This window comes from Haliotis rubra, unplaced genomic scaffold (assembly GCF_003918875.1).
Source record: "Haliotis rubra isolate DU_JTF1 unplaced genomic scaffold, ASM391887v1 Scf54, whole genome shotgun sequence".
NCBI lineage: Eukaryota > Metazoa > Mollusca > Gastropoda > Lepetellida > Haliotidae > Haliotis > Haliotis rubra.
The window spans coordinates 201,292-216,415 of NW_025767235.1; the positions used below are offsets into that span (position 1 = coordinate 201,292).

Sequence of the window (15,124 nt, forward strand, 5' to 3'; positions counted from 1 at the left end):
TGTGGGCGACTGTACCCATACCACCTACAACGTTAAGGTGTGGGCGACTGTACCCATACCACCTACAACGTTAAGGTGTGGTTACTCTACCACCTACAACGTTAAGGTGTGGTTACCGACCACCTACAACGTTAAGAAGTGGCAACTCTATCACCTACAACGTTAAGGTGTGGCAACTCTACCACCTACAACGTTAAGGTGTGGCAACTCTACCACCTACAACGTTAAGGTGTGGGCGACAGTACCCATACCACCTACAACGTTAAGGTGTGGGCGACTGTACCCATACCAACTACAACGTTAAGGTGTGGTTACTCTACCACCTACAACGTTAAGGTGTGGCAACTCTATCACCTATAACGTTAAGGTGTGGCAACTCTACCACCTACAACGTTAAGGTGTGGCAACTCTACCACCTACAACGTTAAGGTGTGGCAACTCTACCACCTACAACGTTAGGGTGTGGGCGACTGTACCCATACCACCTACAACGTTAAGGTGTGGCAACTCTACCACCTACAACGTTAAGGTATGGGCGACTGTACCCATACCACCTACAACGTTAAGGTGTGGCAACTCTACCATCTACAACGTTAAGGTGTGGTTACTCTACCGCATACCGCATACCACCTATAGCGTTAATGTTTTGGGCGGCTGTGCCGCATACCACCTACAACGTTACGGTGGGGCAGCTCTACAGCCTACAACGTTAAGGTGTGGGCTACCGCATACCGCTTACAACGTTAAGGTGTGGCAACTCTACCGCATACCGCCTACAACGTTATGGTGTGGGCGAATGTACTGCAAACACTTCACAACGATAATGTGTGTGGGACTCCCCCACACACGACCTAACGAACAACCTTAATGTGCGAAAGTGATGTCCTGTTCTGGGGAAAGTTCAAAGTAAGGCCATTGGGAATCCATCATAATATGTTCCTGGAAACACCTGCTTGACAAAGAGGTGGTCGAAAAGTCCGCACGGTGTTGACCGCCATTATAGTCTGTTCTAACACACGTGTCGGTTTTGTGTTGCAGTTTGAAACAACTATGTATCCCCCACAACATACATACACGTTAGGGGCGGTGGAGATCGATTACCCTGGGTACAATGTGTGAAGCCCATTTATGGTGTCCCCTGCCGTGATGTTGCTGGAATATTGCTAAAAGTGGCGTAAAATCCAACTCACTCACTCACTCACTCCCTACATACACCTTACTCTAAAGATCTGTTGGAAACTGTAATGCTTTCTGCCACTCAAGCTCCGGATCACCACTTCAAAATACCTCTCATTTGGAAGCTATCTTCACACCTGTTTAGCTTTCCTGTTACTTGTCCGCCATAATCTTGTTAGTAACGTTTCCGTGACAGGAGATGCCAATGTCTGAAGTAGAGACAAGAACGACTCTGCCATTTCTAGGTCCACGTGACTGTAATCATGAAATAAGTGCATCGTTTAAGCTGTATGCTCTCTGTACGTAAACATGGGAAGGAGGTGGGGTAAATCCTGGCTTGGAAGGACGTTGAGATAATTGTTGTATCTATAAGCTTACTGGCATTACGAGTGCTCGGCATCTTCAACCGGGAGCTTAGTCTCGATGATAATGCTTGTGAGGGTAATCTCTTAGAAAAACAAGCTTTTGCATGTTTTTATGGGCCCTTGACTTGTTTTGGTTGTTTGAAGTTTGTCGTCACTGTGTGTGCTTGAGCTCGTGGACTCCACGGGGACGTCCCGCTTATCAGAAGTCTGGCGCCCTTTCAGAACTGGCGCACATCGCAACTTCTCGGGTGGAATGAGAACATATTTCTTGTCAATGGGTGGAGTGACCAGAGCGTCTTTGTCTTCAGACTCCACATGCTTAACGTTTGGTGGAAACTGGGTTACATTGAAATTAGTATGTCTCGCACGTGCGTCAGGTGCATGGCTAATATTTAGAGGCGGTAAAACAAATACATCATTTCGTTTTGCTTTTGACTTTTTTATGGCTTTCAATGATGCCATTGAAGGATGGGTTTCTTGGTTGAAGGTAAAGTGTTCATCAAGTATCTCGCCAGCACCGAAACCATCCCCTTCTGGAATTACGCCTAGGTCGGGACTTTGTAGGTGCATGCGTTTAGCCCGCCGAGGTCGATATCTGGCGAAGCTTCTTGTGTGTCGTTTCACACTTGAGGACAAAATAGTCTCCGCTTTCGCAAGGTCAGTGACATTGTTGACTTTATGCGACTGTAGCGGAGGATCGCCGACTAATGGAGCGCTGCCGTCCAAATGAGCGGAAATCTGATTAGTGTCTTCACCTAAAGAAGATTTCTCACAGTCGCTAGGTCTTCCTGAATTATCTGATGCATCATTATACTCTATTTTGTCTGCGGGAATCCCTCGCGGCACACATTTTAATGATTTGTCATCTTCCCACAGTGATCCCTTACAAGTAAGACTGTAATCTATGATTTCATGGAGATCAGATGCACTGACAAAGCTTATTCGAAGATTCCTTGGTGCTAGATGTTTCAGTCTTCGTTTGGGAAGTGTTCGAGCTGATTTAGGTTTACCTCTTTTGTCGTGGAGTGTTTTCTTCCGTCTGTCTATCAAATCATTCAATGACAACGCCTTCCGTCGACTGCTGGAGACGTGTACATTCTGGGGAGCGAAGTGCGCGTGATCTTCACGTGGCGTCAGGTGATACTTACTTCCCTTTTTCTCCAGCGTCAGTTTGTGCATGTGATCGGAATACAGCAGCATGGAGTCCTTCATTGGACTGCGCCGTACAGTTATACTCGGTAGGACATAGTTTTTAGTGTCGGGGCCTTTTGTCAGTTCCTTCTTTACCTGCGTGCTGACCCTCGGAGACATCTCCTCCACAGTCTCACCATACGACGACATCAGGATACCGGTATAGTGCAGCTATCTTAGCCTGAAAGGACATGTAAAACTCCCTGAATGTGGATATGAAAATAAACACATAATAAAATGAAAATATAAGCGACAAAGCCCTTCACAGATTCATAAGTTACGCTTCACCCAGATTTGACTGAACGATTCCAAATATTTCATGAACATGTGTTTATGGATCATTATGAAATATTGATCGAAGATGTTCGTGAACAGATTAAAGTATTGCGCCAAAGGCATATCAATTTATTACCTGTAATAAAAAAAGAACCATACGGTTAAATGAAATTAGGGAATTGCATCAGCCATAATTTTTATCAATGCGTTTTATTTGGAAATGTCCGAATGTCTGCCATAAAAATTAAAGCTTTGCAGAAACTAACTGGACAAGTAATTTTCATAGTATTTCATTTTCCCGTGTTGTCAACGTGTACATTCTGCTGCGATAGTACGTGACATGGAAATGCAGGACAAATACGAAAACTGAATTTGATGGATCTTTTTGTAACATGGTGAAAATAAGAGTAACGGGAACTTCCTTTGCTATTGTGAAGCTAATGATCCCTCAATTAGCGGATGTCTAGAATAAGCAATGGATTGGTATTGTTACTGACTGCCTTCCACCTTACAACCATTCAGCTCCATCGATCTATAACCGCTAAAGCTCGCAATCTACATCAAATATGTATCCGCCAGGCGTATGGCACTCTTGGTAATAATATCTGTCTTCTGTATGATGTTTTGTACCCAGTACATCGTATACTTCACCAGGATCGCTATCCACAACAGCGCTGCACTGTATTAAAACCCACGATAATGGGGGACAGATAATCATTCCAATTGGTCTTCCTGACCCTGGGGTGCAATGCTATGTGTGCATGTCTCTGTGTACGGCCATACCAAGTGTGAACAGCATTGCCCCGCTGTTTGTTAAATCATAGCATAACGCTAATCTTGACAAGCCTTCCATTGTTCTTTCTTCGTGTTGCTGTTCCCTCTTTAACCCTTCTTCCAAATAGAATGTATGCATGTTGGAATTTGTTCGAAAACTACAGCCTGTTCGAGAAATTAATGCAAAATATTTAATTAGCCTCCAGTTTCGACAACAAGAAAACTAACATATGGACATATGGATATCGTGAAAGTATGTGTATTATGAGAATGAAGACACGTTCTGCTCCATGAATATTGTATGTTTTGAAAAGGTGGTTCAGAAAATATCCCGTTTCTAAGGGAACTATCTGATCCCCATCAGGATGGTTGGTCCCCAAGGATGTCTCTCTGATAAGATGAACTCGGGTCTCTGCCGTCAACCGCCATTGTCATCAACCAGCTATAATTATCTTTTACATATCTGAATTATATATTCTATTGATGGAGAGTCATTGACTGACGCTGCTCTTGGAAATATTTGAATTCTATCATGTGACACCATATACTTGACCAACGTTGAGAAACACTGTGGAGTAAACAACTCACGAAAATATATTTCCCTATTGCAACTCCCTAGCTTGCTGCTTGAAGATAGGAAATTCTGATATTATGCGATAATTGTGATCCTTAACAAAAGTAATATATAACCCGACTACACAGATGTTATATTGTGCATGTCCGGAAGTAGACTGTGGTAAAAACACGCAGCAGACTCGAGGTGCTACAACACGGTTAATCCAGTCGTCTAAACCGCACAGAGTTGTTTCCCTTAGACGAGTAATGCCTGCTGGTATTTCACGATCCATTGCTTTGGTCAATGAACTTACTCAGCGCAATGTGAATAAAATCCTATCAATGTCGATAAAGCCCAGTTCGTTCAATCACACTTACATGCATGTAGGGACATTGAGTCATAGACAGTTCAATGGATGGCAAAAGGTGGATCAGATGTTTCTCACAGGGAAAACATTTAGGTATAGTTATTTATCAACCGTTACAAAACCCCAACTAAATCCTCGAACTGCACTTTGTTTTAACATTACGCATTGCAATCTGCTAGTGCACTGGGCTCTATAACATTGTACATATTCATCGATCATAAAATATAACTCAGCAATATTCCAGCTATATTGCAGAGGCCTGCAAGTAAATGCAGCTCGACCAGACAGTCACGTGATTGATGTAATGAGCATCCATTTAGGTAACTGGAATACCAAGCGCGTAGGAAGCCATTTTTCGTGTAAGCTCGATAGGTTGCAAAGCTTTATATTTAGATAGTATTGAGAGCTTGCCCAACATTTTTTGCAACAATCATGTGCAAGCCCGTGGTGTTTTTATAATGGCAGCTGCGCCCCTGGATACTATGGCATGCATTAACCAAGTCAGACATCCTGCCCACCCGATCCCGTCCGTCCCGATCCCGTCCGTCGCCCACCCGATCCCGTCCGTCGCCTATAAGACCAACTGTAACCCGGAACTTAGACTAATGCTTAGTCTCTGAATATATATAATTTTGATAGTAACAAACAAGCCCATTTATATTGAAAAGGAGCCCAAGGGAGACCAGAGATTCAGAACCTGAACCTGAGGAAATCTAGATTTGCTTAATTTAGGGCTTTAGCACTGCAGAGAGGGCTTGGTAGTAGGGAAAATACTGTGGTCCAGGGACTGTTAGACAGACTATCCGGAACTTCACGGGCTTGAGTAGCACTTTACTATCGTAAATGGAAATGTATACACCATGGTGGTGAAACGGGCAATAATTCCAATACTAAACACAGTTCAAATACTAAAGAAGATAACAGTCGTGACTCTTGACCTGTCAAGTAACATTACATGCATATCAAATGACACTTTACACAATTCAACAGTAATATTAGTATCCGCAAACAAACAAAATATGAAAATTCAAATGGCAGTATTTCCCCCTCTCTACTGCTTTATTCTTCAGTACCACCGAAAGTAGCAGTAGGTTTTTAATACTTGTCATCCTACTTATGTTATTCATAATAACAATACCAGACTTGTCCGGCACAGATTCGATCAATTACACGACCCTCTAAAGAAGGGTTGATATTGCTGATTGCGGTTACATTTAAACCAGACAAACATCACACCAACCATTATATATCACATCCGCAATTAAGCCACAATGACACACTTTTACCATCCATCATGATTCATCACTTCCGGTCTGGTCTTAAGGTGTATCGATCTGCTCACCTCACCTGTTCTCTGAGAGGTGCGGGTTTAGGATGCACACAGACACACGTCTACGTGTTGCCATATCAACGATTATTCAGGGAACACGTTCTCAGTGAGGTTTGAAATGATAGCGAGGTGAATGTGTGAACTTCCCCCATGTGAACTTCCTCTGACGCCTTGTGTACTAAGTGTAAATGTAACGACTGTTAAACCTGAAAGGAGGACGGGAAACAAAAGCGACAAAACCCTTCCCATACACTAAAAATGTGTTAGATCCAAAACACAAAACCATAATTTGGACATGTTTAATGCCTAAACATTTTTTGGCAATTGTGTACAACGGCTAAACCTGTTGAGGGTCTAAATATCGGAAAGACTGGTATCCTCCACTTAAAGTTCATTGTAGATATTATTTTAAACATGGAAGGGGCGCTTTTTTATTGTTTTAGCGTCTAATGGCGATGTCAAAGTATGGTGGAGGACGCATTAATCCGATATACTTTCTGCTGTCAGGTTGGTTAATGTGAACATTTTTGTGTTAATATAATACAAAGCTCATTGCTAGCTGTAGCTGTATATGTGCCAGATTTCCTTAAGTTATAAACTATTTAGATTATGAGGGCCTTGTGTTTAGGTGGTTTGAAGGCTGAGACGACTTTGTTTTATATGTTTCGGTCCTAAACGTGTTTACATATATATTTCCAGGTGTCACTTCCGTTTAGGATTTAAACACATTCCTAAACATGTTTAAGGAGATAATTGTACTGATGTCAACTTCTTTATTATGAAAAACATATCGTTGGAAGAACACGATATGTTTTAGGGTAAATGCACAGACTGGTATTAGCAGCATTAGCTAATTTGTACCAATGGAAGTCATGGCTGTCAGCTATGTCCTGATAGCAATCACCTCCAGTAGTTTCCTTTGACACCAGCTGATGGTGGTGGCAGGACTTTGGTAGCTTCTCAAATGACTGTGTGGTACGTCTTGGCTCTTGTTGATGTTTTCAAAAAATGCCGATTTCTGGTCTAGTTCGTTGACAGAGGTCTGATGTTCATTGTTGAAAGGTCTAAAGGTTTCTCCAGTGTATTGGTGTCCACAGCTGCTGTTTACGTCCTCGGGGACTCGGACCGCTGATTGCCTGCCACCATTGGACTTGCCGCTGTCTAGCATGCTGTCACCTCATGAAGGAGCTATAAGCATATACTCCGAAACTTTGTGTTCCTCGTTGACATCTATAACTATTCTCCCTTGTGTCATTTCTGACAGCCATTCAAAGGCAAAAGCATGTTTTGCATGTGTTCATCTTGTGAACACATTTTACAGTTCTATCACAAGTCCATTGTACCATTCTGACATCGGCTCTTTTAAATAATCTGTAATTAACAGCGTCCATTGAGCGATTCCAACTACATCAGATTGTGAATCACTATCAAACAGTGGTGTTCGCGAAAAGGAGAGCGTATTCTGTCCCGACAATAGTCAGAGTCACAAAAGCATGCAAAGGCAAGTCTATCGTTCAAATGAAAAGTGGTACAAGTCAAATAGGGAATCACCCTTGACAATATCCACGGATTAGTCATATGTCTTAAACCACAATATCACGTTTTGAAATTTCCACTGAGGTATGAAATGTTGCAACAGTGATCAATCTGATGATCTCTGATATCTTCCGTAGTCTTCTTTCTGTCATATTAACTTCCGACCCGTGAAGGCCCGGGTTAGAATTGATCAGTAACCCATGCTTGTCGTAAGAGGCGACTAACGGGATGGGGTGGTCAGGCTCGCTGACTGAGGTTGACACATGTCATCGGTTCCAAATTGCGTAGATCAATGTTCATACTGTTGATCCCTGGATTATCTGGTCCAGACTCGATTATTTACAGACCGCCGCCATATAGCTGGAATACTGCTGAGTACGGCGTTAAACTAAACTCACTCACTCATATTAACTTCCAGAAAGGTTTCGTTAGCCTTTGTTATGTCTTAACTCACAGACGTGTGTTAAATTATATGAGGAATATATTACATACACTGCCATAAAGTACATATACAGACATGTCATTGCTAACTGAAGTGCGGTTTATTTCTCTTTTTCATATGACACCTGGCTTTAGAAAAACAGTGTATTGGAAATTTATTCTTGACTACACTACGGGAGAAGAAAACATACACGTACATTGTGGAACTTCAAAATGTTTCTCCGCCGAAACGGTTATGGGGTAATAGCGTCTCTGGAACGACTATCAAACATGCCATACGTCTTTGTGAATTGGTGGCGAGGTACGTTGGTCCTTACCTGGAGTCATCTTACAGTCACGTGACAGCCCTACATTATAAGTCCGGGTCCTGTGTTGTCCTGTCACAAACACAGAGCAGTCTACATTCCAAAGAGTCCATATGTAGTATATCTTTACATCTATTATTCAGTTTATCTTTGCAATCTCTGAACCATTCACTAACCATAGAACTATGTTTTTCTACATTAGTTCTTACACTATCCATCTGCCTGTCTGTAATAAAAGGGTTTGCGTGTGCGTGTGCGTGCGTGTGCGCGTGCGTGCGTGCGTGCGTGCGCGCTCGAATACGTGTGCATGTATGTGTGTGCGTGCGAGTGTGTTTCCATTGGGGTCTATTTTCATTCATCGTACATATGTGTAATTTACCATCCATTCTTCAATGATCCACATATACCATCTATTTATCAATGTATCTACGTCTATTTCAATTTGTCATCGATCATTATATACTGACATTCGATGTATGTTAACTGTTCATAAAATAGCTCCAACAAATTCATTTCTTCACAGGTTTCACTTCACAAGACCGCTATTCAAGACGGATGTTCTCAAATAATGCTTTATGGGTATAATTATACATTGGTTGCCTCCTGTTTTCAGAAGCATTGACTGACAAAATGTCCATCCACAATAACCGCCCCTCCTCCCTCCCAAACCCTGAAATACTACATGCCCGTACCTAGGTCCACATCTATTCACTAGTGCAACTGTCTAACTGAATAACTGCCTAACACTTTACTATATATCCTAACTTGGTTATGTGTCCGCAGAGCCGTAGTTAGGCCGGGGGGAGGGGGAGCTGCCAGCATAGATTTGTTTTACTGATTACTTTTTATGCATCAAAGTATTGATATAACACTACTTTTAGCATTGATAGTGCCCCCTTATTAAGAAAAGTTACTACGGCCCTGGTCCGCCTACCCACCAATCCATCTATCATCCAGCCTGTTCTTTATCTATCTTACTAATAGTCATCAGTTCATATCATCAACACATTTACTATTATATGCATATTCCAATATCCATCCACAAGCTACATGTACATGTAAGTAGGTCACACTCGCCAAGCCATATCTTGAATAAGTGAAATGTTCTAGGCTTCATGGGACGGTGGAGTAGCCTCGTGGTTAAAGCGTTCGCTCGTCACGCCAAGACCCGGGCTCGATTCCCCACATAGGTACAATGTGTGACGCCCATTTCTGGTGTCCCCGCCGCGATATTGCTGGAATATTGCTAAAAGCGGTGTAAAACGATACTCACTCACTCACTCACTCTAGGTTGACGTTCATACGTACTAGAACGTACTAGAAAATGGTAGGCGAGCTGTAGAAATTGGAAGTTGAACCACACAAACCACAGACTGTGCGAAGGGTTTTACGCTGCAAGATATGGTGACATACAATACACCGGGCCTGACCAAATGATGTACAATCATCCCGTAAGACAAGAATGGTACCAGAAGATGGCGTTCCTGGGTTCCTCCTCTAACCTTGAATCCGTACAGGGACGGCATATCATTTTATTCGCTTTACTGATTGTCGATGGAATGTGAACATATATCCAAAGGTTTAATGTCTATCGACCTGTATAGATGCCCATCTATTTATATGCCTTCATATGATTGCATTTACTGCCTGATTGTAGGAAACAGTATCAGGCTGTAAGGTAATCTCGGTGTTGATCTTACCCTACGGGTCTCCCACTCCGCAGTAGCCTCTAAGCCTAATCTCTGGTGTTATAGACAATCACAGAGCGTGAAATGTGTGCGCCACCCGCTGAGGAAGGGGTAACACTATACCTGCTTGTGTGTCTTTTTCCAATATTCCTCTGGCTTCATTGACACACTAATGTTATATTTCATGATCTCAACACTTGCTCTACAAAAGTTTCTTATCAATGCACCCAGTAGTATAGCACGGATATTGTCGCTGTGTTTGTGACTGCCAAGGCAATTAAGTTTCATTCTATCCGTCTCCTTTGTGTAAAATCTAAAGCAATATGGCAGTTGGTATATGGCAAAATGTAATGCCATTCTTTCCGCGCATTCTTTAAAATCAAACAGCGTTTGTGTCTAAACACAATTCTCGAGACTATATAAGTAGTTTACATACGGACGGATATGAAGTCCAATCAGTTCTATTTAATATAGTTCGTGTTATCAAGCCTTTAGTCAATATCATCGGGGTTTTTATCCAGCACACAGTCAATATCATATAGTTCACGATATGTATATAGTCAGTTTCATAGGGTTTAGGTTCTGTATATAGTCAGTATCAAAGGGTTTATGTTTTGTATATAGTCAGTATCACAGGGTTTATGTTCTGTATATAGTGAGTGAGTGAGTGTGGTTTTACGCCGCTTTTAGCAACATTCCAGCAATATCACGGCGGCGGACACCAGAAATGTGCTTCACACGTTGTACTCATGTGGGGAATCGAACCCGGGTCTTCGGCGTGACGAGCCACGCTTTAACCACTACCCTACCCCACCGGCCCGTCTGTATATAGTCAGTATCACAGGGATTATGTTCTGTATATAGTCAGTATCATAGGGTTTATGGTCCGTATATAGTCAGTATAGGGGTTAATTTTCTGTATATTGTCAGTATCATAGGGTTTATGTTCTGTATATAGTCAGTATCACAGGGTTTATGGTCCGTATATAGTCAGTATCATAGGGTTTATGTTCTGTATATAGTCAGTATCATGGGGTTTATGTTCTGTATATAGTCAGTATCATAGGGTTTATGGTCTGTATATAGTCAGTATCATAGGGTTTATGTTCTGTATATAGTCAGTATCATAGGGTTTATGTTCTGTATATAGTCAGTATCATAGGGTTTATGGTCTGTATATAGTCAGTATCATAGGGTTTATGTTCTGTATATAGTCAGTATCACAGGGTTTATGGTCCGTATATAGTCAGTATCATAGGGTTTATGTTCTGTATATAATATAGTCAGTATCATAGGGTTTATGTTCTGTATATAGTCAGTATCATACGGTTTATGGTCCGTATATAGTCAGTATCATAGGGTTTATGTTCTGTATATAGTCAGTATCATGGGGTTTATGTTCTATATATAGTCAGTATCATACGGTTTATGGTCTGTATATAGTCAGTATCATAGGGTTTATGTTCTGTATATAGTCAGTATCATAGGGTTTATGTTCTGTATATAGTCAGTATCATACGGATTTATGTTCTGTATATAGTCAGTAATGTTCTGTATATAGTCAGTATCATACGGTTTATGGTCCGTATATAGTCAGTATCATAGGGTTTATGGTTTATGTCAGTATCATACCGGTTTATGGTCTGTATATAGTCAGTATCATAGGGTTTATGTTCTGTATATAGTCAGTATCATACGGTTTATGTTCTGTATATAGTCAGTATCATAGGGTTTATGTTCTGTATATAGTCAGTATCATAGGGTTTATGGTCTGTATATAGTCAGTATCATACGGTTTATGGTCTGTATATAGTCAGTATCATAGGGTTTATGGTCTGTATATAGTCAGTATCATAGGGTTTATGTTCTATATATAGTCAGTATCATACGGTTTATGGTCTGTATATAGTCAGTATCATAGGGTTTATGTTCTGTATATAGTCAGTATCATACGGTTTATGTTCTGTATATAGTCAGTATCATACGGTTTATGTTCTGTATATAGTCAGTATCATACGGTTTATGTTCTGTATATAGTCAGTATCATACGGTTTATGGTCTGTATATAGTCAGTATCATAGGGTTTATGGTCTGTATATAGTCAGTATCATAGGGTTTATGTTCTGTATATAGTCAGTATCATAGGGTTTATGTTCTGTATATAGTCAGTATATTCAGCATTCATTGAGTTCCTGATGTTGTATTGAAGGGGTCAGTGTGAGGTTCCTGTTAGCGTGTATATATACAGTATATATACTAGTAGTCGGTATTATGGGGTTCATGCAATCATACACATAGTAATCCTTATTTGAGATGTGTTCTCGTGTATATAATCAGCTTTATGGGGTTAGACGGTAATGTATATAGTCAATATTTTGTGGTAATATGTTGTGTCCAGCCGACCTTTGTCGTAATCTAGCCATTAACTATGGAAATATAGTCATGAGTAATTGTCATTTATTCTAGTCAACGCAATATGATTGTGTTCTCATTAAAAGACATGGTAATATAATGAAGTGTTCTAGTCAAAACATATGGTAGTAATATTGTTCGTGCAGGTCTACACGTGCGGTCATATACTTATGTGTTCGAGTCTTTGCATGTGGTTATATATATATATGTGTTCTACTCTATACATATGGCGATATTATTATGTTCTAGAAAAATACATATAGTGACACATAATGTCATGGTAGCATGACTATGTGTTCTAGTCCATACATTTGGTAATATAATTATGTGTTCTGGTCCACACTTCTGGTAATATTATTATGTGCTCTACTCTATACATATGGTGATATAATGATGTTCTAGTTGATACATCTAGTAATATAATCATGTGTTCTAGTTCATACATCTAGTAATATAATTGTGTGTTCTAGTCCATACATCTGGCAATATAATTATGTGTTCCAGTCCATACATCTGGTAATATAATTATGTGTTCTTGTCCATACATCTGGCAATATAATTATGTGTTCTAGTCCATACATCTAGTAATATAATTATGTGTTCTAATCCATACATCTGGCAATATAATTATGTGTTCTAGTCCATACATCTAGTAATATAATTATGTGTTCTAATCCATACATCTGGTAATATATTTATGTGTACTAGTACATACATTTGGTAATATAATTATGTGTTCTGGTCCACACTTCTGGTAATATTATTATGTGCTCTACTCTATACATATGGTGATATAATGATGTTCTAGTTGATACATCTAGTAATATAATCATGTGTTCTAGTCCATACATCTGGCAATATAATTATGTGTTCTAGTCCATACATCTAGTAATATAATTATGTGTTCTTGTCCATACATCTGGCAATATAATTATGTGTTCTAGTCCATACATCTAGTAATATAATTATGTGTTCTAATCCATACATCTGGCAATATAATTATGTGTTCTAGTCCATACATCTAGTAATATAATTATGTGTTCTAATCCATACATCTGGTAATATTATTATGTGCTCTACTCTATACATATGGTGATATAATGATGTTCTAGTTGATACATCTAGTAATATAATCATGTGTTCTAGTTCATACATCTAGTAATATTATTGTGTGACCAGTCCATACATCTGGCAATATAATTATGTGTTCCAGTCCATACATCTGGTAATATAATTGTGTGTTCTAATCCATACATCTGGTAATATAATTGTGTGTTCCAGTCCACACATCTGGTAATATAATTTTATGTTCCAGTCCATACATCTGGTAATATAATTATTTGTTCTACTCTATACATCTGGTGATATAATTATGTTATAGTCCACACATCTGGTAATATAATTATGTGTTCTACTCTATACATTTGGTAATATAATCATGTGTTACAGTCCACACATCTGGTAATATAATTATGTGTTCTACTCAATACATGTGGTGATATAGATATGTTCTAGTCGATACATATGGTAATATTGTTATGTGTTCTTATGTGTTGTAGTCAGAAACATATGTTAGTATAACTATGCGTTATACACATAAATAGTATGATTTGGTAGATCATCAGTGATATCTTCTTCGGGTTGTACAGAAAATATGTTAGTATAACTATGCGTCATACACATAAACAGTATGATTTGGTAGATCACCAAATAGTTGTATTCTTAAATGTTTGTGTTCATCAGTGATATCTTTTTCGGGTTGTCCAAAACCGATGCAACCCAACCTCACTCGCCTGTACTTTTTCAAATAAGAAAACAATGGTAAATGACGTCATATAAATCAACTAGCATATAACATAACCACGGCATTTCCCATACCTTGTTAAGGAAGTGGCATCAAATCTAACTTAATCTAAAACCATTAAAATCCCAGAATATAATAACACTTATATAACTTAAATCTTCATTAGGTTATCATTTGTTATTTCAACCCAAGACGTGAACATTCCCCCTCACCTGTATGTTCCAGCTTCAGGGAAGAAGGTGGGTGATACCCAGCCTGGTATGCTGGCCTGTGTCGGGACGTTCAGTACTATCCACAGAAAGAGATGACGCCCACTCCGAGATTGTGCCCCAGTTCTTCCCCCGACCTAGCCAACCTTCCAAGTGCGCGCGTTTGATAGAGCTGATTATGTCAGCTCACCTTCAGCCGAGCCATACAACTGGGAGCCATTATTTAAGCTGCTTTGGCTACAGGTGTAAACTGGAAGTAACCTGGATGTCGAGGGCTTACTTGAAGGGAAGGGCTATCCCGAGTCAATGTACCTTACGCTGCCAGTGTATTGGTCGAAAATCAGCGGTCCTCTACTCAACCTTGAGTAGGACTCGCGATCACCAGGGCGTACATGATTAAACAGTGGGGTGTTGACAGAGTCAAGCTAATCATAGTGCAATGTCATAAAATTGCATAAGCTACCTGAGACCCTATAGAAAGCTGTGGTTGCGTATAAACTGGAGATATACTATTTGCCAGTGTTACTCGATACTTGAAGTCGGGAAATGTTGCCTGATAATGTCTGGACTGGTGTCGCAATATTCGCCTGTTAACTGGAGTACGATATTAAACTATTCATGTAAATAAAATACGGGGTAAATGCCATTAGTATTAGAGGTCTCTGTTAAAAGCACAGTCTGTCTTCTATGCTTT

At 40.1% G+C, this 15,124-nt stretch overlaps 1 protein-coding gene across 1 annotated transcript; it reads right to left on the minus strand.

Moving 5' to 3' along the window:
* Positions 1–1,593: 1,593 nt before the first annotated feature.
* On the minus strand, positions 1,594–14,762 carry LOC124253383. Its single transcript, XM_046687135.1, has 2 exons — positions 14,434–14,762; positions 1,594–2,913 (listed from the first exon to the last, which is right to left on the minus strand). Exon 2 carries the CDS (start codon positions 2,880–2,882, stop codon positions 1,626–1,628), a length of 1,257 nt encoding a protein of 418 aa, XP_046543091.1. The 5' UTR covers positions 2,883–2,913; positions 14,434–14,762; the 3' UTR covers positions 1,594–1,625.
* Positions 14,763–15,124: the final 362 nt, after the last annotated feature.

Bases quoted from the DNA above. Each gene is read 5' to 3' on its own strand.
- LOC124253383 (XM_046687135.1), bottom strand. From the start codon at position 2,882: ATGTCGTCGTATGGTGAGACTGTGGAGGAGATGTCTCCGAGGGTCAGC.